A 26,939-nucleotide genomic window follows, 5' to 3' on the forward strand; every position below is an offset into this window, starting at 1 on the left:
CAGCTGAGTAGTGAGTAGAACTGGATACATCCGCAAAAATGACGACCTAATGCAGCAGCAATTCTGTCCTGATCAGTGACCATTACACCATCGATAATAAGGGATGGAACCGCAACGGAGGAAACATGTCCCTGTAGACGACGAATTTGCGACCAGACCGCTGTCATGGAGCTCCCAGCAGCAAGAGAAGAAACATAAGTGCGCCAGCTATGACGCTTAGCTTGCTTAATCAGATAGCGGGATCGAGCACGAAGACTACGAAATTGAGCCAAATTATCAGCTGTGGCTACGATGAAAAGTACGTAGTGCTCGACGTCGGGCCAGAATAGCGTCACGAATCTCCTCAGACCACCAGGGAACGGTGCGTTTACACCGGGAACCAGCATAGATAGGAATAGAGTCGTGTGCAGCTGCCAGGATACTCTGCTGAAAGGCCTCACAATGACCATCAACAGTAAAACGAGGTTCGAAAGTGAAATGAAAAGTGGCGGAAAAATGATCCCAGTCTGCTCGACGTAGATTATAGGCAGTGAACGGAGCAGAATGGATGAGCGAAAGACCATGCACAAGAATAGGAAAGTGGTCACTGCCACAGAGATCATCATGCACGCGCCAAGTAAGATGGGCACCAAGTTGAGGACTGCAAATGGAGAGGTCCAAATGAGAGTAGGTACCAGTAGCAGTAGTAAAATGTGTGGGACTGCCATCATTGAGGAGCAATGAGTTTGTGTTGTCAAGGAAAGTGGAAATCTCTTGACCACGCGGCTCAGTACGAGGAGATCCCCACAGAGCATGGTAGGAGTTAAAGTCACCCACAAACAGAAATGGGGATGGAAGCTGTCGGGCAATCTGTTCAAGATCGACAGCAGTGAAGACGTCATGACTCGTAAGGTAGATACAACAAAAAGTAACAGGTTGTCTTAAGAAGACACGAACAGCTGTAAGCTGGAAAGCACTATTCACATGGATGAGAGCAGAATGGTAAGCATCAGAGACCCCGATTGCTACACCACCTGCTGCACGACCTGCAGTAAGCTGATCATGACGATATACAGTGTAACCAGAGAGAACTGAGTTGCTAGTAGAGGTAAAATGCGTTTCCTGAAGACAGAATATGGTAGGATGAAACAATGTCAATAACTGCTTAAATTCCTCGTAGTGAGGGGAATAGCCATTTAAATTCCATTGAAGAAGAGACATGTTCAACGAGCATCGAGAACAAGAAGCGAGGTACTGCGCTTGCCTTTTTCACGGCCTTCCACAAGGGTAAAATTATCGAGCTCCTCCTCCACCATATCATCCATAAGAGACTCGTCATCACTAGGTGGACTACGTGACGTATGCTTCTGTTTCTTCGCCCCAGGTGGGCTAGAAGACTGGGTGCGTGAAGATTTCTTCGATGCCTTGGTAGAAGAAGCTGTGGAGGAGGGAGAGGCAGCCTTGGAAGCTTGAGCCTGGAGCTGTTTTTTCCGTTCCTTCTTAGTGAGGGGTTTGGTAGGAGGCTGGCTGGCTGACTGCTTCAAAAACTGGGTTATGGAGTGATTAGGGGCAGACGAGATAGAGCCAGCTGCCGGAGCGGCAGGAGGCTGAGAAGCAGGAATTGGCTTAACGATTCGTGGAGGCGAATGATCATTCAATGGAAGCTTAGGCTGCGAAGCGGATGATGATCGGTGCTTCGTGCGGGATAGTCCTGGGTTCACAGAAGCAGTGGTACGGGACGCCTTGGAAGAGACTGGCGCACTGGGAACCTCAACGTCAGTCTGGGTAGTAGAATTGACTGAGTTCCTTGTGATCTGCTGGTCTTTAGAAGGGAAGAGAAACTGGTGCCGAAGGTAACTTTTGGCTGTAGCCTTCGTTTAGCCTCAGCTGCGGAGAACTTCTCGATTACCATCAGTTCACGGATATTCTTCTCAGCCATAAAATTAGGACAGTCACGTGACCAAGCTGGGTGGCCACCTTTACAATTAGCGCACTTCGATGGGGCCGCACATGGGGCCGGACCATGAGCTGCGGAACTACAATTGCCACAGATGGCAGAGGCATGACAAGAAGGGGCTGAGTGGCCAAAATGTTGGCAGTTAAAGCACCGTAAGGGTACCGGTAGTGGTATGTACGGGCGGACCTTCAAACGGTGGTAAGCAACGTTCAAGTGCGTTGGAAGGTCAGGTAGAGCGAAAGTAATGATATAGGAATCCGTGGGTTGTACTGTACCATTTCTCTTCGTAGGAATTAAATGGACGTCTGTCACATGGCTATCCGTAAGTTCCGCACATATTTCCGCCTCTGGTAACTCTCTCAAATCGAACCATGTGATGACTCCTTTGCTAGTATTTAACTGCCGATGAGGCTCAACCAGAATAGGAACAGGTCCTAGCTGAGTACTAGCTAAAAGTAATTGAGATTGTTTTTCTGATGTCGTTTGAACAAGTAGCGTCCCATTTCGTAATTTACGAATATGTCCAGGAGGAAACGTTCCTGTGGCTATATGATGAAGCTGACGATGAACTATAAAGGGTGACAATTTACTTAAGGCTCCAACTGTGTCAGTTGATCTGTCTTTGATAATTAAATATCTTGGTGCAAGACCAAGCTTTTCCTCTCTCTCTCTATCCTGGGTGGGTGGTTGATGCGAAGCCATAACTGAAGAAAGCCCAAAATCCTCTCAGCTTCCCCGTCGTGGTTCGAAGCGGCCAACGAGGCTGTCAGGTCCTACCTGCATGACCCTTGTCAGCAAGCTAAGCTGTGACACCAAGTCAAAATGACAAGGAGGCAGAGCCACTTGCACCGCCGACTGATGGGTACTTTTGAGAGGACCCACGTCCCACCGTGTAAGGGGAGGAACCAATGGTTCATTGGAGATTCCCGCACCGCAGACTCCCAGCATTCCCTTTCAGGGCATCACTCCTTCCGGTCCTGCTGGGTGCGCATGCGCTGCACTCCTCCGTCCCACGGCCCCGGGTCCAGCGTCATCCAAGAAAATCCAAAAGCAAAACCAGTCCATAGCAAGGTTGTCTTCTAGAAAGAGCAGCCATATCCGAGGCTTATATTTTAACGACGCTCGATCGCAGGTTTTAAATGCCGGGTGGTGGGCCCGGCACAACCCCCAACCTGGAGGACCAGTGGCTGATTGCAGTTCCGAAGAGCTGGGCGATGGGGGCGCCACATCCCGACGCCGGTGGGGTCCTGACTGTTAAGGCAGCGTTGCACCACTGTTTTGATGGTGCAAAGTTGGAACGTTTCCGACCCTCCATTCGCCGGAAACGTTCTGTATTGCTACGAAAGGATGTGCTACTCTTGCACGATAATGCTCGACAACACACTGCCACAGGCACTCAAAAACTATTACAACAGTTTCGGCGGAGTACCATACAGTTTTGATCTAGTGACCAGTGATTGATTATAATGTAATCCCTTCCAAATCTTGAGAGAACATCTTTGTGGGGACATATTTCAAAGTGACGAAGATGTCAAAAGAGTGGTACAACACTGACTCAACAGTCAAGACCCCACATCTTATGAAAATGGCATTGATATGCTCGTCTCATAGTTATACAAATGCCTCAATTTTATTGGCGATTATGTTCAAAAATAAAGTGTTGACTGTAGCACACAATGTGCATTGATTTATGTACAAACTAATATTTGATTATTCCCAAATATGCCTTGTAAACTTACTCTTGGGATATTGATTACAACAGATCTTGCGATAATAAACTGCAGCAAGACTTGTTTCCACACTGAAAAATCGAAAACTTAAGCAACGAAATTTTCAGCACAAGAATATGTAGAAAACAGAAACTTTCGTTCATCATATCTTGTAATTGACTGGAAAAATTATATAGTAAAACGTTCACATTGTATCATTAATTTCTACAATCTGCGGAATTGTAAAAAAAAATAATAATAATAATTAATAAATAAAAAATAAAATAAAATAAAATAAAAAGTGCGGTACTATCTTTCTAATGCGATCTCGGCTCTGAAGTAAACGAACTTTGAGTTTTCAAGAGTTTAAATACTTAGTATACTTGCTTTTCGTGTTCGATGTTCTACGATCGGTTTCCAACCGAAAGTCGAGCTCTGTAGTCTTTATTGTGGTGATCTCATAGATTTGTAAATCTCTAATTCAGGGCTAAATTTGAATAACTTCTGCACATTCAGCAACTTCTCTCCTTTGCTTTAACAAAAACATCTACTGTAAATAATACTTTAATCCATGAAATATTTTTTCTTTCACCTTTTTAACAAATCAACTGGTTTAAAAATACTGAAAACTGCATTTAATTCTGCTAACTGACACTGAGTGACCGCTTACCAAACAATGTTAAGGTCATCAAGTCTAGGAGGCTCAAGTGGGCAGGTAATGCAGCCAGAATGGAAGAAAGAAAATTAAAACTTTGAAAGCGTTCCTACTGGGAAGCCAATCGGAAAACGACCATTAGGAACATCTAGCGCAGATGGGATGACAATGTTAAGATACCTTCGCAGAAATAGCAATACAAAGTAGAAACTGGATCCAGTTGGCTAAGGACAGCAGTCAATGGAAAGCTTTTGTGAATGCGGCATTGAACCTTCGGGTTCCACAAGCCATAGAGTTAGTTAGTTAGTCACTCAGTTGTAAGATATTATCAAGAGTGCGGCAGTTATTTGTTGAAGACTACAAAATTAAATTAATACATCACAATGTTTTATTCATCTGACATTTAGTTGAACTGTATCAATTCTTTAGATGAAAAACAGATTTCTTGATTGCACCATAAACGTTTAGAAACGAGATAAGATAATCATAACTGAAGCATCAAAGCAAGTTGTCTGCTAGATTTAATAATACAGAAGATATATCTAACAGTGTTCTCCTGATAACAGACTAACAATTCACTTACGATTTATTGAAATGCACCTATTTGTTTCAACAGAAAGTTTGGCCTCAAATTGAAGAAGGTTCTTTATTTTCTTTTATCTTACATGCTTTAGAAGTATTTCAAAATGAATCAGCAGATATTTTTCACAAGCAGAATTCTTGCAAAGCACTATCTATTCCCGCTAACTTTCTTGAATTGCAATGTCTAGAAACAAATTTATCTTTTAAAAATTTTACCTATCATCACTATTTGCCAATCATAATATTTCGAAAATTTTGACACCAATTACGATACAATCTCAACATATTTTGTGTAAGAAAAATCGTTTGGTATTTGGAATAAAGTTGAACAAATATTTCATTGAGCATGTAACAATATATAATTTTTATCATACATAAAACATATGATTACCAACTTACCGATGCACCGAAAGTTACGAATACGTGTGGGACAGAACCCTCGAAGTTTGATCCTGAAGCCATGCTGAGGGAGGATTTCAGGGAGCGACGAATCAAACTGAGACTATCCTCAGGTGCAAGATCTGAAATTAAAAAGTTTATTGGTAATATTTTGTCGTGTTACAATTTGATTATACACTGTAATTTAATATTATATATATATATATATATATATATATATATATATATATATATATATATATATATATATATATATATATATATATATATACAATTGCCGCATATCTTTTAATGAAGTTTTACCCAATCCAACGTGTACGTCTATATTCCTTGGATTTAAGTTCAGCGTCCCTTTCAGCGCAGAAGCTACGAGAGACGTGAACCTACAACCTGACGTGGGATTCGAACCACATGAAATCCCCATCGGGTATATATAATAAATTTAAATCTTAACACAGATTTAGAAGGTGTCAATGAATAATTAAACTGATTTTATATATATATATATATATATATATATATATATATATATATATATATATATATATATATATATATATATGTAAGCGAATGTATACAGTGGTTTCAAATGAAATAAACTGCAATATTTTTTTTTAGCGTGATGGTACAAGTTTGTAGAAAAGAACTTAAGGAATATTGTGGTATTTCGATATGTGGGGCTAATAGTGTTCCTCTCATCGGTCTTTTCCATCGGGTATATTAAAAATCATAAGGAAGGAGCATTTGCTCGATAAGATTTTAGATCAGGAAAAGCGTGCAGAGCCGAAACCAGTGAATATAATCCGCAGAAACTAGTACTCCTGACTAGCGGCAACTTTCACAACCACAACACCACATCTGTGATGAAGTACTGTTCTTGACAATGGAGTTGCAGCTATCCAAAAGTGAGTATGTGCATTATTTTGGAGATTTGTGCATGGGGTGTGTAAGGTAAAAAAAAAGAAAAATGATGATTTATAATTCTTATTCTATTGTTAAAGTTATACTGTTATTTGTATCCTTTTAATATTCTTCGGCTCGCTTCGGATCTGATCGCTTTATATCAATTCGAAACTATAAACCTAATCACTCCACTCTTACGAGGTTCTTTATCGCTCCACTCTTACGAGGTTCTTTATCACTCCACTCTTACGAGTCTGCCATTTTTACCTTACAACAAAAAAGAAATAAATTCCAAAAGAAATAAATCGTCCGCTCTCTGTTGTCTAGGTAACAGGTTCAAAAACACGATTGAGTTAAAAATAACAACTCAAGGGATTTACGGAGAATAACTAGATTTATTAAGCTTAATGTTTCTCTAATTAAGATAAGGTGAGTGACTAGAAATTAGAGATTTAAAGGACGCTACTTCGCCCTTGTAAATTTAATCTTAATATTTTGATCGGCTTCCCAAAAAAAACTCATCATGAGAGTTCAAGGAGCACTAACTCTAATTTAAATATCACTAAACATAAAAATAAGACTTCTCTAATAATTCTTTGGGAACTGCGGTAATATGGAAACTAGTACTCTCTCTAATCTAGGTCCATATTCCTTACTTTCAAAGACTGCTTAACTTCACTTAAAGTTAGTAACAGTCTGGCCTACACCTGGTTTGGACTCTCAACACACTGAGAAATCGAGAAAAAGGAAACTAACTAAAATCTTAAGGATAGGTAAACTTAGGGAATTAGGAGTAGCAGCCGTCACTCATGGCCCAGCTATAGTATTACGTCTTCCATTCAAGACACTAGGTTAAAAGGTGAACACACACACTAATACTTTCAAACACGAAAGTCGCAGTGTGAAAACAAAACACCAGCCAAGCCTCACTATTGCCTGACTGTAAGGGAAACGAAACCAAATCGCAACTTGGATTCTATTTTAATGGGAAACAAACCTCCAGCACCTGGAGAGTTTCAAAACCTAAGTGCCCTGGGTTCACTCTCTCCCTAGGGTCACCCCAAGAGCAAATTACTTTTCACTCCTTCTAACCAGTAACTAGAGCCCATTTAAGTCATTACTTTGACGTAGAGCTCAACATTCCTATTTTATTCTTTAAGTCCTATTCCTAACTCTGGAATTCACCTAAGTTACGGCCAGAGACCACTTTCTTTAGCGGGACTGAAAGCCACGGACTAACATATCCACTAGTCATCCAGTAACTAATCTAAAGGACAAACTCCCAGGAAAAAGCTCGCTTGCTAATTCCCTTCGGACTGAACAGCCACCAGCATAGCCCTCTACTCTACAGGCCTCAATAGCTGAAACAGCCATAGCCATTAAAAAAATCCGCCTTTTTATATGTTTTGCCGGGGATAGAAAAAATGAAAAAAATTAAGTATTTAACGGTTCTAGAAACTTCTACAATAGTGGAAAATTATTGGAAAAGCAAGCAAGAAAGATAAATCTTCAAAAAACTAGCCTCTCTACCAGGTATATAATCAAGTGGGAGCGAGGGTAATACTCGATCTAACTAACTGAATCTTAATCTTAAAAGAAAATTTGGCATATATAAATGATTGGGATAATGCACTAATTTGATATTTACATACATTTACATATATTAAACATAGTAAAATTATATATTATTAAATAGATAGAACCAAATAAATGCATTAGATAAATACGTGTCAGACCTGACTTATTAATTAATACACACAACTTAATTATGAATAGATAGATTTAATATTAAAATATCTAAACTGAAATAACAAAGCAAGGTAACGAAGTGCCCCTTGCAGGTGAAGGATGAAGAATTTGGATGAACGATGCGTGTCTGAAATTTTGCTACAAACATGGGGAAGACTGTGACGGAAATGTGACACACGCTACATCAAACTTTAGGCGGCTAGTGCGTGAGACGATCTCAGTGTTCCGAGAGGTACAGTCGGTTCAAGACAGGAAGAACATAGACTGATAGAAATATCCGAAGCGGACGACTTTACACACCAACATATAACGCTTCTATGGATGATGTTCGTAATTTCGATCGCCAAAATCAGTGTTTTAATATTAGAGATATAACGAAAAGATGTAGGCATCAGCTTTGGGATCGCATCAAGGAATTTTGATCAAAAAACTTAAAATGCATCGCATCTTAGCGAAATTCGTACCAGGTATGTTAACCGAGGAGCAAGAGAACAGTGAAAGTAAGCAGGAAACTGCTTCAAAATACATGTGATGAAAACTTTTTGTCAACCGCCGTAACAGATGTGGGTTTACGGTTACGCTCGAAGCCAAGGATCAGTCATCACCGTGGGTATGAAAAATTTTGCCTACGTTGAAAAAAGCGCGGAAGATCCGATCAGCTTCAAACTGCTCTTGGTGTTTTTCTTTGACTGCCAAAGCATAATTGTGAACAGCCCACGTAATTCAACAGTGAACCAGATCTATTGCGTAGAAGTTTTGAACCGTCTGCGGGAATACGTACCCCACCGGAAGAGGCCTCACTTGTAATCTAGCTGGAATTGTATTACGACAACGTGCCAGCTCATTCGCCACGCCTTGTGCTCAATCTTCTGGCGAGATATTAAATAACCCTTGTACTTCACCAACCCTACTCCTCTTATTTGACTTTGGTAGACTATTTCCTGTTCCCCAAATTAAAGTCCACCTTGATAGAACGCCCTTTCGACACATTTAACGAGATACAAACGAAATTCGACAAATTTGCATGCCACAGCCAATTAAGTGTTCCAGGACTATAAGAAATGTTATCGGTATCGGTATGTTACTAGTCAAGGGAAGTACTTCGAAGGCGACAAACTTTAATAAGTTTTATATAGGATAATACATTTTTCCTAACAACAACCCAGTCTTCTTTCTTAAAGCAAATCTCGTATATAGAGTGCAAGTTTTTCCATTATTCAAATCTAGTTTCAATTTTTTGAGGGTACTTCTTCTCAGCACTGTTCTACATGAAACCGATTGATGTTTTTCTCTTCGTTGATTTTAGTTGGTAGTTGAATATTTCGGAACAACTTTCGAAGTTTTATTTAAAACAAAACTGTACTTTACAACAGTGATGGAAGTTCATGACCAGTAGCATGAAAGCACTCAAACCTGGTGACAGAAAACTAAACACCGTCAAACACATGTAGAGCGTGTTTGAGGTTACTAATGTAATTCTAATAAAAACTTATCTTCTCTCCCTTCTTATCACCAAATCTACAATTTTCTTTCTCTCTTGTTGTGTGCGCCTGTGTGTCAAAATATTGCACTGAAAGTTAACTACAATGTATGTCAGAGTATAAACGCGTCAGAATCACAAAAGTTACATGCTTCTTTTATGAGGGATCATCAAAATTAAATTTGAGAACATCCCTAAATCTTATGTAAAATATAAGATGCCGCTGACGCCAAACAGCTTTGTTAAATCTTTTTGTATAGTTTGTTTCAAAACCACTGCATTACTTTTCAGTATGAGAAGACGAATAAATATTAAATAGTCAATACATATCTTTATTAAGAAATGCCACTGGGAAGGAAACATGTGAATACTCTTGTTCGAGTAATGGACATCAGTAATTCACTACAAAATTCTACAATAATGTTGTAGAGGATAGAGATGGCATTTCGGCTGCTTCCGGGTCATCGGGTCTGAGAATCGAGACCCAGGCCCGGGTGACATAGGCAAATGTTATGAACAAGTGACCTGTTGCATCACTGCTCTACATTTGGATATTCTTGACCTAAACCAATGATGGATAAACTTTTTAGGAGAGGGCTAAAGAAAAAAGAAAAAAAAACTTTAGGCAGGCCAATATAATTTATTAAAAATAACAATTGTACATACATTTTACAGAATTCTTGCAGTACCAATTTCTGTAAATGACTTAAGTTTCTCATAATCTGGTTCGAAGCGGGATGCATACTGATTCTGAGAAGTGAACTTAATGCTCATCTGTCAGTCTGTTTCTAATACAACTCTTTTGAAGTAACCCTATTCTTCTGTAAACTCGTCAGATTAGGAATTATGTCGTGAGCCAGATAGATGCACCTCCTGGAAGATTCTGTCTCGTAAGCCGTAGTTTGCTCATTACTGGTCTAAACAACGAATTTCAGGCTTAAATTTTAAAAACATGTTATGTGGAAACACTCGTAATAGTTATTTCGTTCTTTCTTTATGTTTGTTATTATATTCGGTGATGACTTTTGGGGGTAGCAGAGAGGATCTTGTATTACATAGAGGTAATTCATAGCTCACCGTTGACAATTTGGCTTTCAAATATGATCTAAAGAAATTAAAGATCTTTGTGGTGTGGCGACTCAGAACCCAAAGGAGGGTTAACGACGAAGATCTGAAGATAGTTAGCACCAAACCAAATAGTGGGAAACAAGAACCTCAGGAATAAAGAAATCACCTTCAACGACGCAGCAGAAGACGCTATACAGAAATAGTCTTTCGAGATAACTCTGTGTATGAAAAAGAAAACTATGCTTAGTAAAGACAAGATTGATACATACACACAGTACTTCCTGAAGAAATAAGTTTTATTTTCCATCAATCAGGTTTCTATCATATATAATCACAGTGATTTTGGTTATACGTATAGGTTGTACACTCTTTGCAGACAGTCCACTGACGGGAGCATTCTCTGACACAGCGTAGAAAATAAAATGAAATCTTTCAATTTTACATTCCACGATTATACGTGTAAGATAAAGAAGACTGTGGTGATAAGAATGAATGAAATTACGGAATGAAGAAAGTGGGAGGAAACAAAGAGAATTCTAAGAAGAAACACACAGACAATTTGGCCACTACAAAACCCACATGACGCGAGCTGGGATCGAATTAGAGACCCACGCACCAGAAACGAAAGCTCTACCACCTAGTCACCGAGGCCCCCAGGGACAGCAGCACAAAACAACTAAATAGAGACTTCTTAGCTCTTATCAGGCCCATCATATCTAGCTTGCCCTTTGAACTGCGTCCCCTTTCAAAAGTATTTTCTCATTAAGGTTCCTAGACCTAGGAAAACTATTTCAAACAAGAAACCAATAACTGAAAAAGCAGCAACCAACGAAGACTGAAGCAAAGAAAGAAGAATTGAACAAGAACATACCATCAAGAGAAGTCAGCAAAGAAAGTAGAAATCACAAGTGGATGAATAAGTGAGGCCAGTCGCCCACCTAAAAAAAAAAAAAAAAACGAACCGAGCGAGGTTAAGACAAAGTATGAAAAATAGTTCCGAGCCCAAATACCTCAATATAGAGGGTAAGCAAAAGATTTTCACAGAAGGAGAGAGTAGAAGACAAAGACAGAAATGTACACATGAGGCTAGAGATACCGAGTCTATTCTACCTCAAAGGAAATAATCCTACAAATTTTCCGAGACAGCGACTTTGGCTCTCAAGAAATTATCCTTTGTTCCATTACAACGTTGCAAAACCCACACATAAAGAATACCAATTCAGAGACATCCTACCAGAAACCACACCAATAGAAGAATTTATATTCACACAGGTGATAACCGATTATGATCACACGCAGTGAAAGACTATATACAGGTTAAAAACTAAGAAAGTGCTACCGCACCAGCTCCACCAGAAGAAGGCGTTCCAGAGCGCTCCAAGATGACTTTATACTACTTCAATGGAAGAATAGAAGAAAGAAAACCACTATTACAGAATACTTAACTGCCTCCAGCGGCCGTTTGCAGGACCAATATAAACAAACAGCACCACAATAAAGACACACACAATTTAATCAAAGTAACATATACAGGGGCGGCTCTAGAATATTTTATATCCTAGGTGAAAAACATGTCTGCGCTCCATAATCTCCTTCTCCATCAAATCCAAACCAAAGTGAAGCCTTGCCATCTCTGACGTTTTCACCACATCATCACATTGTTACCATTTGTGTAAGAATTAAATAAAATAAAACTTACTCCCATTGCCCCTCTCTATGGTATTAATATCGCGGTCGACCTCTACGTCGCGATGTAGCGTATATCTCCGGCATGCGCTTAATCATTTGAATCCATGGGTTTGTGCCATTATCGAGGCAGCGACTGCAACTTAAACCTCGACCTCGAGCGCGTGGTATCTTCGGTATGTCTTTACCCTAACAATTAAGTAATCTATAAGCCAATTATTTTTTAATAAAGCATTTTATTGCTGTGGCATTTGAAATGAAATTCTACTAATATAGCCACAGGGCAACAGGAAATTAAAGTTTTATTGAAATGTAAACCATGTCCACAAGGGCGCCGATTTCTCTGTAAATTTGGGGGGGGGGAGCACTCAGACGCAGAAGGTATATATATATGAGGATGTTAAGACAAATTGCATTCAAGTTGTGCCAAATATTGTATGTTCATAAATACACTACGGGGGCCCACATGAGCTTTGGGGGCGCGGCCCTCCAGGATCGGCGCCCTTGCATGTCCATGTTCATTGTAAATATAAAATAAAAGATGGTTAACACAAAGCAAAGATAAATTTTCTTAATTCTTTTCAGTTATTTTGAATTTGTGTAATTATTCTGTCAAAAGCTTAATACCATCAGCTGGTATCAGATTATATAAATGTGTGCTCTGTGAAAAAGAACCTTTGAATAATCGACAGTCTAGGGCGGGAAAGAAGGAAGAGGTGAGCATTTGATGTTACATGAGTAGGAATGTGAAGGGATAATTCTAGACGTAGGGCTTTAGACCTGAAGTTTCCATTGACTACCTTATGTAGATAATGCTGATCATCTTTAGTTATAGAATAAATAATGGGAACATGGAAACGCATTATGACGACAATAATGGCTTCCGCTCCATATAGGTAAGCAATAATCGATCTCGAGTGATCCCACTTTTCATTAGTTCCCTCTCCCTAATTGTGTAGGGCTCTGTCGCACGTACGTTTTGGCTAATGTTGATAAACCGCACGTTTAAAAAAAATAATGTCTGCCATTGCGCCGCTAAATGTTTCCGCCCTAGGCAGCCGCCTAGGTTGTCTATATGGACGAGCCGGCCCTGAACATATAGTAAACAGAAGATAAAATGAAAAATGAAATTAAATCTTTCAGTTTAACATCCCACGATTATCCCTTGTTAGTCTAAGGGAGACGATGATTAAGGAAAGTGGATGATGAGGGAATGAAAATGGAATGGTTACGTTAGCAATGCAACAAAGCACAAGTATGCTCTCGTTGTGGATGCACTCACAGTGAAGAACTGCAATAAACTGATTAACAGTAACTTCTGCGCCACTTTTGTTGCCACAGTACACAGAACAGCCAGCGATACCTCCTCGCCAAGACCAACGAAACCTACACAGGAAGAAAAATCACCATCATAGGCCTACGTAAAGAAGATATCCACCCATGAATCCGTTATGAGTACCACCAACAGCAAGCAGGCAAGCCACCGAACAACCCTCACTACACATCAGAAGCCGACTCGCAACCACGAACTTAGACTATAACATGCAACATGCAATAACACAGTAAGCAATCAAAGCAACCAACAAAAGCATGACATGGGTAGGAAAGCTACTCACAGTCACAGCTAAACCAGACGACCAACCTCGTGTAAAACAAAGTCATAACAACAACCACATTCAGAACAATAATGGCCCTCACAGTCATTCTTTAACGAATGGAAAAGTCTATATTCCTGAACCACTAGACAAGTCAAACCAACAATCCAAAACAAGCAGAAAGAAAACAGCAGAAAAAGCAGCCAAGCGAAGAAGAAATGACGCAGCCGAATGTTCTGCAGCCAGATGACGACACTGTGAAGTCATGGACTATGACGACAGAGTTGCAAAAAATAACAGGCTCACTCTAAGAAAACACTTTTGATTTACAAAACAGATTTTCTTTTGTAAAAATAACATTAATTGCACTTGGTTTACCAAAAACTCCTTTACACATTTACCATGTCCATTCGTCCGGGAGGAAAAAACAAAATTACTTAATAAATAATCACCAAATTTAGTCAAATATAGAAAGGTCAAAAATTAGGAAAAGTTAGTTTTTGGACTCAATATTCACACTTAAAATGATAGAAATTAACCAATTCCACCTTTAATGTTATCACTGTAGAGCAAAAACCGAAAGAAACGTTTTCTGCAATCGATTAAGTGTCCAAAAAATACATTAAGTCTTCATCCTTAACTATCGAAAGTGACTGAAATCAACTTCCAGTTTCAATATTGATGTACATAGAACAAGAATGATAACATAGCGAGATTTTTTGGGGAATCGATTTAGTGTTCTAATAATACCATCTTTCTTAACACACTACTCAAATCAGAAGTGGCACAAATTAACCTCTTCGGGTTTTAACATTGATCGCCACAGAACATAAACCGTAATAGATAGCAAGAAGAGGTTTACTGTAATCATCCCTCAAAAATATGTTCCATATTCAGTCAGTCTACTAAAACCGGAAGTCGCATAAAAAACTTCCGGTTTTAACATTGATCGTTATAGTCAAAACAGTAACATATACTGACAAGTGGTTCTTTTGCAATGACTTAAGTATCCCGGGATCATATGCCATCTCGATCCTAATCCTAGTATTAAAACGGAAATGACAAAAATCAACGACTTCCAGTTTGATACTGATCGCCATGGAACAAAAACAGTAGCTAGCGAGAAGCGGTTTTCTGTAATCAATTAAGCGTTCCAGGAATATATTAAATTTCCACTGTAATTTTGGAAGTGTGTATAGATCTAAGACTTAAGGGAAAGACGGCAATTGCCTCTCCCCTTGGAGTACCAAATGACGTCCCTGCATATATGTGATGTAATTAATTTTGCTACGGTTTGTATGAATATTTACTTTTGAAATTTGTACATTTATCCAAAATGTTGCACCTTTCTAACCGAAATTTTGCACCTAATATCCTAGCTCTAGTAGTAACTGTAGTATAACATTATTTTACGAAATGAGAGCGACGAAGTTCAGTGCTGTGGCCAGTTTTCTTTTATTTAATAACTAGCTGAATATACTCATTCTTCGCATGGGGGCAGTATTTGGAAGTCAACGCCTGTGGAAGTATTACCATTTATTTCGGCGACCGCGAAAACTAGGAATCTGACACTAATATCGATCATTTTGGATTACTTTTACATGTCTCGGTATCCCCCCCCCGCGACTCCCGGCCCGCATGCAATGGTAGCTGAATTTGCAAGTCATCACTAATGAAAGTGTCAGCATTGATCTCAGGAATAAATCCAAATTCAGCCTGCATTAGTACTTCCAAGAGGGATGGTGTATGTAAAAATAACTGAAAATGACCGATATCAGTGTCTAATTCATAGTTTTTGGGATCCCTAAGTTGATTGGTGACAGTTTTGGTGCCATTTATGGCCAAAATGAAACTTATTCTTCCCGTGCGTAGACCGGGCATTTTGCTAGTTCAATATACAAAGAAATAAGCGAAACGTGATAAAACAACGATAACATAGATATTGTTATTACATCAGCATACACTACAGCATACCTGATATTGCAACTTTCAGCTAGACATTAATGTTTCTCAGTGTGCATAAATGTCGTTCCTTCGTTATATTTATGTATAGTGTAAAGGAAACTGTTTTAGGTGCGTAAAACGAAATGAACATCGGTCAAGTGTACAGCAGGTAACATTGGCATTAAAGAGTTTCCTCGTTGCTATAAATATATATGGTTAGCATATGCACTTTTGGTGCGGGGACCCGGGTACAATTCCTAACGAGAACTTGTATGGTTGATATTAAATGTTAAGCTGTAGGCCTATAACTCACATAGCCTTGGTGCTATAAAGAGAAGTTAAACTTTAAACCAATCAAACAATCTGAATTGGGATTTATAGAACATGATACAAGTTACAACATTTCTTAGTATGTATTGTAATTCTATACCGTAATAATATTACAACATGTGCACAACTATTCTTAGCAGGAGTTCAGATTACAATATTTTATCAACGTGACTTGTGTTTTTTTTTCTTCCACACACTTACGGATTTGTCGTCTACCCAATTATTATATTATATATATATATATATATATATATATATATATATATATATATATATATATATATATATATAGGGAGAGAGAGAGAGTTTAGTTTTTTTTGTAACCGGTCCTTATGCAGCACCGAGGTTACGAAAGACTGGAGTTACCACTAACGTGGTTCCGAACCACCACCGGGACATGAATCAGCTGTAGTTGGTGGATGCACAAACCATCACGCAAGATAAATTCTCAGAATATAGGCCTTCTCAACCACAATATTTCTCCTTCAAGGGACTATTTCATCAGCCTCTGTAATTATACAAGCTACCTGGTTAACAAAGACGTGATATTCGGCATGTCCATTGTATAATAGTTTGGTTTAAAGTAGGGATTCTCAGAAAGACCACATGAGAGATCCACTAAGATCAACTCAGAACCAGGTGTATGAAAGGTTTGCACATAATCATATCCAAAATTGCAAATCCTTCTACTTTAGAGTGGTTAAGAGTTTGTTCCGAGGTCGCTTCTTTAACTAAGTTTCATAATTTTTGTTCATTGATCTTGGCTTAGATGCCGCAGCAAATTACCAGTCGATGCTAAGATTTAAATTGAGTTTTAGGTCAATGTTCTGTCTCTGGAAGACCGTGGAAAATTGTGACACATTAAGAACATGCTGAACCTAGAATGTTTCGGAACCGCTAGCTTAATACATCCTTTTATGTTTCTAATTTTTCATCTAGCAATTATTACACATTATGCATTTACGCCAATAAATCTAGTTAACGTAGAAATCAAAAGTAGGAAACATAGTGGCCTAGTCGTAGATTAATAAATTTCTAGAAAAGGAATTATTCATTAAAAAAAAAATGAGTATTATATTCCGTCACATCAAATCACAAATAAGCCTATAACAGTTTCGACATGTTGGACGTTGCTCAAGAACTTTAGCAGACTAGACAATTACAAGAATATTCTCACTTTTATTGGAAGGTACTGTCCCATTATTGGTTTCAAGTAATATCTTTAATGTTTTAGTATTATATCCTACACGTCCTGGATTGAAATGAAAACTTTCGTTGTTAACGTCACTCTGCAACGTTTTGCAGACTATAGGAAATTATGTTCACCACACGCTCCCATGCATAGAATCGAACCAAAGATCACTCGCACCAGAGATGATACTTTTCGACTATAGGCCACTGTATTGACCTCTTAGGTTATTAGTTTTATGGGGCGTAAATGATTATTGTGAAATTAATTGCTGGAATGGAATATTAAGAAATAGTAGGTTCACTGTGACCCTAAACGCAGAACGCAGCCAAAAATTATTTGTTTGTTTATTTTTATATTGATTGTTACTTTTTGTAGCTCTTCTCGCTGGTTTAGTGGCTAGCAAGCATGTCTGAGGCCCTGGGTACAGTACACGACGCCCTGGGTAGAGTAAACGTTTATATTTCTACAATACATTGCTTAAGGGGAGATTTAAACCCCAAATCCTCCTTTGCCTACGTCACTGTTCCCAAGGAAGCTACACATTTTGAACATTTCTTTTTGTAATTACGTGAGTTATCCTAATAAATTACTGTTAATTTACAGTGATGATGAAAATGTTACTTTCGTTCAACAGTTGTGAAACTACGATAGATTTCCAAATTACGGGATTCAATATAATAATATTCTGTAGGTAGTCAATAATGTACACACGAGTTTTAACTCTTCACCCTTTTATTATAAAAATATTTTATAAAATTATTATACAGTTTCTTTAAGTCTTTAAATACACCAAAGAAATGTTTTCAGTGTATAATAATTTCCTTCGGTATACGATGCTGACTCGGTTAGAGAGTGTTATATTTGCCCAAAGAAGCCTCAGATGGAACAGGTAACTCCGTAGACCAGCGTTTCCCAACCGGTGTGCCGCGGCACAATAGTGTGCCGCGAATGGGTCGCTGGTGTGCCGCGAGGAAATCGAAACAAAATTGTTAATTCTATTGAAATCAAATTGCAAGACATAGAGAAAAAGGTATATTTGTATTTCACATTACTACTATGAATCTAAAATTTAAAGTTTCTTACTGTGTTACTTTTCTGTAGAACATTTTTAATTTTCTGTAGAACATTTTTCTGTACATTTCTAATTTTGAAAAAAAGTATTTATTATCATTGTTATGACCATTATTGCTTCTTTATTGTTGCAGACTATTTCGTAACTTGAAATTTTAAAATATTATTCAATCCGTCCGGCAAAGTGAACATGCATATGAATTACCTACATTTTGTGTTCCTCCTTAATGAAAGGTTGGATCCAGTTTTCGAAAAAGAAAGTGTATTTTTAACAACGTGAGCCCTATATCTGATTGCAGTTGTTTTCTATTTTTAAATTAAAATGAAAAATAAGCATAATGATTTACCACTGGGAAGAAACAATGATCGAGCTTTCTTCTCTGTGAGAAGGATGTCAGTAATCAGAAAAAAATACTACAGTATTTTATATTTTCAAATAATAATAATAATAATAATAATGTGTGCCGCGAGAATTCAAGTTACCCTGAAGTGTGCCGCAAGTTGAAAAAGGTTGGGAAACGCTGCCGTAGACTATAGTAGCCTCAGTAGTAGACATTGAAGGATAAGTCTCCGTAGCCCATAGTGCCCTCGAGAACAAAACAAGGGGCGGAAAAAAAAGGAATGAATCAGAACAGAAGGAAAGTAGTGAAAATACACTGTTGACAGTAACAATTACTGTTTCTCAGTAGGTATATTTAAAACTCAGATACTTTTTAAATTTCTCCCAATATACCATCGTCCTACTAGTGTCATAGTAAAAAGGTTGATAAGTTGGGGCGGAAGTTCATGATCTAAAAGTATAGATGTATGACTCATAAAATGCCCTATAAAACACGGAAAAATAACCTAAAAATTGTAAAAAAATGGCGATTAAATATGTAACTAACTACGAAAGAATACAAAAAACATACCAAATGATGGGCGTCATATTCGCGATACCAGAAAGAAAATGACCTAACTACTTCAGTCGAAATATGTAAGTTTGATTTTGAATGAAAATAACCAAATAAAATATAAATTTAAACAATTTAATGGATAAGATAAATACAATAAATTAATCAGTGTAAAATGCACTTATTTCTCGCACCTTGGCCTACTATGTAGCATGGTGTGTTTCCGTGCCTTGTGCGTCACTGCAAAGGTAAAAAAATAGTGCCGCCACGTAAATCGTGTAATTATTATTTAGAATTAAACAAATTATATATAGAAAATCGGAAAGTGAAAATCAGGTATACATTCGGAGGGGAAGGGAGACTACTTAGGCATACTGTCTCTTTCCACCGAAATGCAGACCGTCTAAAAAGTAACAAATTTAAACGTCAGAAACTATTTTTTTTAATATTACACACATATACAAATTAATCTTGGAAATATTTAACCGCTTAACGGTTTTACCAGAATTATTACGTTCAAGGGTAATATGTAAATCTTGATTATCCCGAGTTATTACGTTGAATAGTTGATTATCCCGAGTTATCAACTTATAAGACGATAGAAATTTTGCCATGATTCTGTTCAGGACTTAGCAGATAAAGCTTTTGTTTAAATAAAACATATTTTTTCAGCACGCAAATTCATTTAATCTTACAATTATTTTATTTTCAATTGTGCCCGAAAAAACTGGATAATCCAGAAGTAGTATTTTGAGGGGTTATAACTTTCGAAATTTGGTTCTGAATGAAAATTAAAATAGATCGTGTTAGCACGCATTTATGATAGATTTAAAATATGAAATAAAATAATATGACCTTTTTGGGACGTTTCTCTAAAATAAATTCAACCGTTAAGCGGTTAATGAAAATGAAAAACCCCCATTCTTTTTCCCCTCACTTCCTTTTAGATATGGTTGCAGTACATCACCATTGACTTAACAACATATAACGAAAACTTTATTTTGCTTGTAAATTGTTGTCTTATGAGAAAATGTGTTTACCTAGGAGCAAAGTATTCAGTATATTATCAAGACAAGTTAACCAAAAATGATGAAAAAGAAATCACCGAAACTTAAGGGAAATGACAAAAATATTAGGCTACCTAAAATCGAAAAAAAAAATGATCTGAAAGCTGAAAATTGGCAAAATATGCAAGAATAAGCACTTATTTTTAAAAAATCAGAACGAAGTGTAATATTATGTATATTTGATGGGCATTGTGTTCGCAATAGCAAAAAAGGATGACATTTCATCAACTTCCGGCCCTATCGATGAGAATATACTCAGTGTCCTGGCGTAGTTATCGTAAAGTATCAGCTTGTAGATTTTTAAGAAAGAATTTATCTCGGTTTTCTCAAAAAGTTTCCTCGATGAGACCTATGATATTGTAACTCATCTTTAGACATTATTTTTTCCCGTTAAATGCTAATTAGGGCTATACTGTACAATTGATGTCTTCTATTAAAGGATGATTACCCTTTTGTGGCAAATAATCGCCTAAACAAAAGGTAGTTGGTCAGTACTTCAGGTTATTTGCCCATAGTCAAACTCTTTCTCTAAAAATTGTTGTGTGAGTACCTTAGGATTCTGAAACATGGATTTTTGGATACTGCACATATTAGTTCCTAAGTCAAGTCCCACAGGTACTACGGGACGGTAGGTCCCACAGGTTTGGAGCTATGAGTCTTTAAAGTTCACTTTTTCATGTTTTCGGTAGTCTATAACTCCGAAAGGAAGCGTTTGTACACCCAGATTGGTCTATACTTTTTGTCTTATCTTGGTGTCAGGAATCACCTCCCAAACGTTGTTGGTCTTGTTTTGAAACACCCTGTATAGGACCCAATCAGGTGACCGTTATCGAAGAGTGTGTTTATCTTCCAACTAGTAATGTAACATTTCATGTTGCATTATTCCTTTGCCCAGCGAGTAAAGTATTATCTAATAATCACTACTTAGTATTAATCTATTAAAGTATTCCGAAATCGTACAATGCTGGTCTATTTTTAACAATCAACTGACATAGGTTACACATTGTTAAATATTCTCTCTACTTCATTATTCATAATCCAAAGAACCGGAGAATGAAGTGGACGACCAACCATTGATCTTCAAAACACAAATTAACATAAAGTAAAAAAAAAAAAAAAAAAAAAAAGGTCAATTGCCAAGTCTTTGTTCCACTATGATGCGTACGTAGTACGTTCTATTAACATTCAATGACAGGTAAACGAATACAAGAGTAAGTCAAAGAAAAAAAGTATAACTCAGATATTTTAAGACAAAAATCACTAAGAAATTTTAATAGCCGTTTATAGGGAAGGCTGGGGAAGTAATGAAGGAAAGAAAAGGGCAATTGACAAGTTCCCCTTCAAACTTTTTCGATCTTTCAACGCATCAATATTTTAGTTTTATCAACGAATTTTTATGTACAGTATTACAGAATTCTTTATTTACTTTCAGAAATAACATAATTAACCTTTAAGCTATCCATGAAGTTGCTAGGAAAAGCCGGAATCGACTGGCCATTTTAGCAAAATTTATAAGGTTCCACAAATCCTTTTATATCTTGTGTTATAATTAACGCAATCACAGGAAGCAAGAACTATTTTATAATCTATATTCATTGTTTATAAATCACCCGTACGATCCACAGACAGTTTAGAACTATCTACGTCATGGATCATGGACAATTAAGGTTAAACCAAAGGTATTTCAGTTGGAAATAAAATTGTCCAATATCACGAAGCTAGGAAATATATAACTATTGGTATTTTATCCAATATTAGACTGCGATATTAATTACAGCTGATAAATAAATACTTATCAATTCAGTGGAAAACAGAGTTGGTAACAGTCAGTTGACAAGGTTAAAAAAATTATTAAATAAAAATTTGATTGAAATAATTAAATTTTAAAAAATAGTTAATACTAAGTAATGTATTTTTTATTACGAAAATGCTCTATTAGGACAGATTGGGCCTTATGCAAAGTCATTCTGACGCGTGATTAGGGTCATACTAAAGAGTTTAACATATGTTTCCTGCAGTAGTCAGGCCTTTAGTATGACGCTAATCATACGACAAAGCGACTCTGCATAAGGCGGCTTGTCTTTATTCACAATAATGATCAGGGTTTGCAGAATTGGTAGTTCGTAATTGCATTATGTATTCATAAAACGTTTGAACCTCTTCAGAAACAGATTTTAACTTTTGAAGTGACTTGAAGCTCTTTGATATTTCGATTTTCCCCTTATAGGTTATACTTTGTATTCCGGAAAAGAAGCACTTCATTGTTTGTTTTTTTTATTTATTTATTTATTCAAATATGCCGCTATCCTGCAACCCAGCAATGTAAGGTAACTTCGCACACTCTCTAGCTTCACTAATATACACTAGATGTCTGTATTGATCTACAGAAAATTTTACGCCTCTTCTTTCCTTTTTAAGTGTGGTCACCAATCCTTGCGGATCAGGATATTTTCATACTACACACGTTTGTCTTCAAACTAACAGGATGCCTTTTTCTCATCCTTGATTTCTTCATACTGATTTGGTGTATAGACATGGGCGGCGATTAGGGGGGGCAAAGGGAGGCAGTTCCCACCATTTTTTGAAATGACCCATTAATGTGTATAGACATGGGCGGCGATTAGGGGGGGCAAAGGGGGGCAGTTCCCACCATTTTTTGAAATGACCCATTAATGTGTATAGTTTCATTTGGAAATACGAAGTTTTGTATGTATTATTGGTTCATAAAATAAAAATGGTTCCATAAAATATTTGCCGTTCCGTGAGTATGTATTGGTCATCTTCCCGTGAAGTTAAAAAGCTACAGGAATTGCGTTTTAATTACCACGAAAAAATGGCCCAAAAAATAACCTATTGGAGAGCCACGATTCGAGCGTACTTTTATTTTTTCTTGCAAGGGCTCGATATGTTAGCCGCTTTGGAACTAACTGAGATAACATTTTGCAAAAGAATAAGTACTTCATAAGTTATTTTTTAATTGCACAAAAATCGACAGTTCCTAAAATGTCCTTTCTTCTTTCTAATAGTAAGGAATATTTTGATTGATTTTTTTGTAGTTTACCATCCCGTTCAGCAGCGAGACTATATGGGTCTCCCACCCCCAAATCGAACCCGGGTGTCCCACGTCAAAGGCGCGTGCATTAAACGCTTAGCCACGAAGGAGCTCAGGAAGGAATATTAATTAAAAAAAAAGAAAGAAATAATAATAATAATAGGAAACAACTTCTACCTTTAGCATTGTTTTGCAGTGTCATATACGAGTTTAGGGGTGTACATATACAATTTTGTATATACAATTAAATTTAGTGAATTCAACATAATTCTAGGTTTTAGGATTATTTTGTATAACTGGAATATGGAGTAACCCTAAGTATTGTTGAGTTTTGACGTATTCCAAGAAAGTGAGTTGAGTTGATTTTAGTTTAGCGTCCCGTTCAACAGCGAGGCTATATGAGACGTGGACCTACTGATTAACGTGGAATCCGAACCACATGAGCTCCCGCCGGGAATCGAACCCGGGTCTCCCACGCCAAAGGCGCGTACGCTAACCGCTTAGCCATCCAAGAAAGTGAAAACTGTAACTAATGGCAACGAACATGTTTCGGGAAACTGCAAAAGTATTTCTTTAAATGTCGCAGCATATGCTTGTAGTATTCACCGTTTTTCTAAGAGTAATAACACATATAATAGCATGCGTGGAATTAAAAATATATAAGTTGTTCATGAATTCTAGTTTCAATATAACTTTTGCAAAACAATTCTCATTATTCATTACTAGGATTATTTGATCAATATTATCCTTCCTATTTATTTATTTTATCATTTATGTATTTATTTTGCAAATTTGTTATTAAATAGGTCCCTAATCTGATCAATTTTCCAGACAGAATTTTAAGATATTTATGAGCAAGGAATCAAATCTCTTCTTATATATTCGTTAAGAGTACAAAGGGCTAGTATCTACTTGCGTTGCTCTTGTCAATTTACTTAATAAATGTAACAGGATATACGGTATTTTAACTGAAAAAGACAGTATCCTAATAATTATACAACCTTCCGTCAAACGAATTGTTACAAGCAACCAGGAAAAATAACATTGAAATACAAATATTCAGATCATGTCTTGCCCCCCCCCCACTTTTAACGTCCAACCGCCGCCACTGTGTATAAACTTCTTACTGCTTATTTTATCACAGAGAAGTTATCGGCAAGTAATGATTAATCATTCTAAACTTATCTTTCATGGTTAGAGTCAAAAGTAATCTACTTGGTGTAAGATTCCGATTTTGCTCCACACCAGCATCACTAAAAATTTTACAGCTCTTTATTATAATAGCATACCAGATGAAGTTAAAGTTGTAAATGAATGTGGATACTTCGTTAGGGCCTTTACTTGCATCTAATTGTGTATCTTCTGAAGAAAGAATACATTTTTTCTTGAGGTAACAGACACTAAATATTTTTAAGCAACTAGGAACACAATAAGAAAATTAAACACTATTATAGTACAGTCTAGTTATGGTTAAAACAGTCTTATGTTTTAAGTACAGATATCTTTTCTGCTTACTAACGAGACACGCGCCAGTGGTCAAATTAGGGAAGTTGATTGGTTGGATGGCAACAGAACATTTTTGAAACGTTCCCTCTCTTCTTTTTTATTACTCAACAAAAACGCACAATCTAACATGTTACTGAATTTTGTATTTTACGCTCAATAGAAGTATCTACTAATGGAGTACAAAATGGTTACTTCAAGTTTTTTCCTTAAATTTGGAATATATATTTTCACTCACCGATGCACTTGTACTTGATTTTATGTTTCAAAACCGGAATAAAATTTAAATGATGTTCCTTTGGATTAAAAGCAATAGTCTACTTACTTGTCTTTTATGACTCCACCTTAAAACATATACTGTATCTTGAAAGATACTTGCTTAAATTTGGAGGACGGGCATCATACTTATGTAACCCATTATTACTTCTAAGAAAATCTGAATTCCATTCGTTACCACTACAATATATAGAGCTACCTACCTTTCCACGCTTATTTTGTCCGGTAAATTTATTTCAAATATCGGCGTGGTCACTATTAAAATCACTTCGATTACTCTCAGCACAACTATTATCGTTACCACCTTCACTGTCTTATAAAATCACGCAAAATCTCTTCCTGGCTGTAGTCCTGGGCTAGCCGGAAGTCCTAACTAAAGAGGAACACGTGAACTACATTGGTGTCCAAAAAGGTAACATAATTACGAAAAATGGGAAAACGTGGGAACATAATGGGAACAGCGGCATACAGCCGTCATAGGACAGTGCGATCAGAACTGACCTTGCCACACAGAACAAAACGTACTGAAGGTCATACAAGGGCTGCTGGAGGGAGGGAAGAGAAATGCCCGAAGAAGAGCTGATAACAGCACACCACACCACAGTCGATTGCTGTATCGTGTGCAAAGCAGACGTGTTGGCAATAGTGTTAGTGCATCGTGAAGGCTTCAATATGCCACGAAGACCCACATTAGACCCTGTCTTGCGGGGCAGAATCGGACAGCTGGAAGCTGGGCAAACGCAAACGGAAATGTCCAGAACACTGCATATACCACAAAGTGTGATCTCACGGCTGTGGCACAGGTTTCAAACCATCCGCCACATTCCACGTGCACCAATTCCGGATCGCTCAAGAGTCACAACCTCTCGACAGGACCTGTATCTGTCGGTAAGAGCACGTCGGACTCGGTCGATGTCAGCACAGCAACTATCATCAGAGCTTGCAGCTGCTACAGGAGCACGTGTTTCAAGACAAACGGGGTAGCGGCGACTGCATGAGGTTGGCCTTTACGCAAGATGCCTCGTCGTGTGTGTTCCTCTCTCTCGTGTGCAGCGCAGAGCCCGCTTGAGGTGGAACCAAAAACACAGGCACTGGACCATGGAACAGTGGGGTCACGTTCTGTTCTCGGATGAGTCGCGATTCAGCTTGCAGTCAGATTCTCGACGAACACATATGGAGAGAATAGGGGACACGCCAATGAACCAATTTGGTGGTGGGGGTGTGATGGTTTGGAAAAATAAAATGAAATGAAATCTTTGAATTTTATGTCCCACGGTTATGCCGGTTAGGCTAAAGGAGACGGTGATGATGAGAGATGAGTGAAATGGTGGAATGAAGGCGGAAACGGGAGAACCCCGAGAAAACCCACGAGCACGGTGTTTGTCCACCACAAAGTCCACACGGCGCGAGCTGGGATCGAACCAGGGACCCCAAGCACCGGAGGTGAACGCTCTACCACTGAGCCACCGCGCCCCCCGGTGTGATGGTTTGGATGGGCATCATGCTGAATGGCCGTACTGACCTACACGTCTTTCAGAGGGATACTTTGACTGGCCAGAGGTATCGTGATGAGGTGCTGGAACCGTATGTAAGTGTTTCGGGGCGCAGTTGGACCATCATTCATATTCATGGATGATAACGCACGTTGTCATCGGGCAGGTGCGGTGGGTGATTTTTGGAGAGGAAGATATTCGACGCATGCCGTGGCCTGCACGGTCCCCAGACATGAATCCAATAGAACATGTCTGGGATGGATTGGGAAGGTGGACTGCAGCACGACAGCCCCCACCACGAACGATTCCGGACCTGTGTACTGTCCTTCGGGCGGAGTGGCCAAGGATACCGATGG

General features: G+C 38.0%; 1 protein-coding gene across 3 annotated transcripts in view; it reads right to left on the reverse strand.

Annotated features, from left to right (window-relative positions):
• The window catches only part of Zw (glucose-6-phosphate 1-dehydrogenase Zw), a 305,974-nt gene that overhangs the window by 46,040 nt on the left and 232,995 nt on the right, over nt 1-26,939 (reverse strand). For all 3 annotated transcript variants that reach the window (XM_081761950.1, XM_081761952.1, XM_081761951.1), the window contains one exon: nt 5,282-5,403. In XM_081761950.1, the coding sequence (XP_081618076.1) occupies nt 5,282-5,403 (122 nt within the window). The remainder of the gene's footprint in view (nt 1-5,281; nt 5,404-26,939) is intronic.

Source organism: Thermobia domestica, chromosome 6, assembly GCF_964235325.1.
Source record: "Thermobia domestica chromosome 6, izTheDome1.hap1.1, whole genome shotgun sequence".
NCBI lineage: Eukaryota > Metazoa > Arthropoda > Insecta > Zygentoma > Lepismatidae > Thermobia > Thermobia domestica.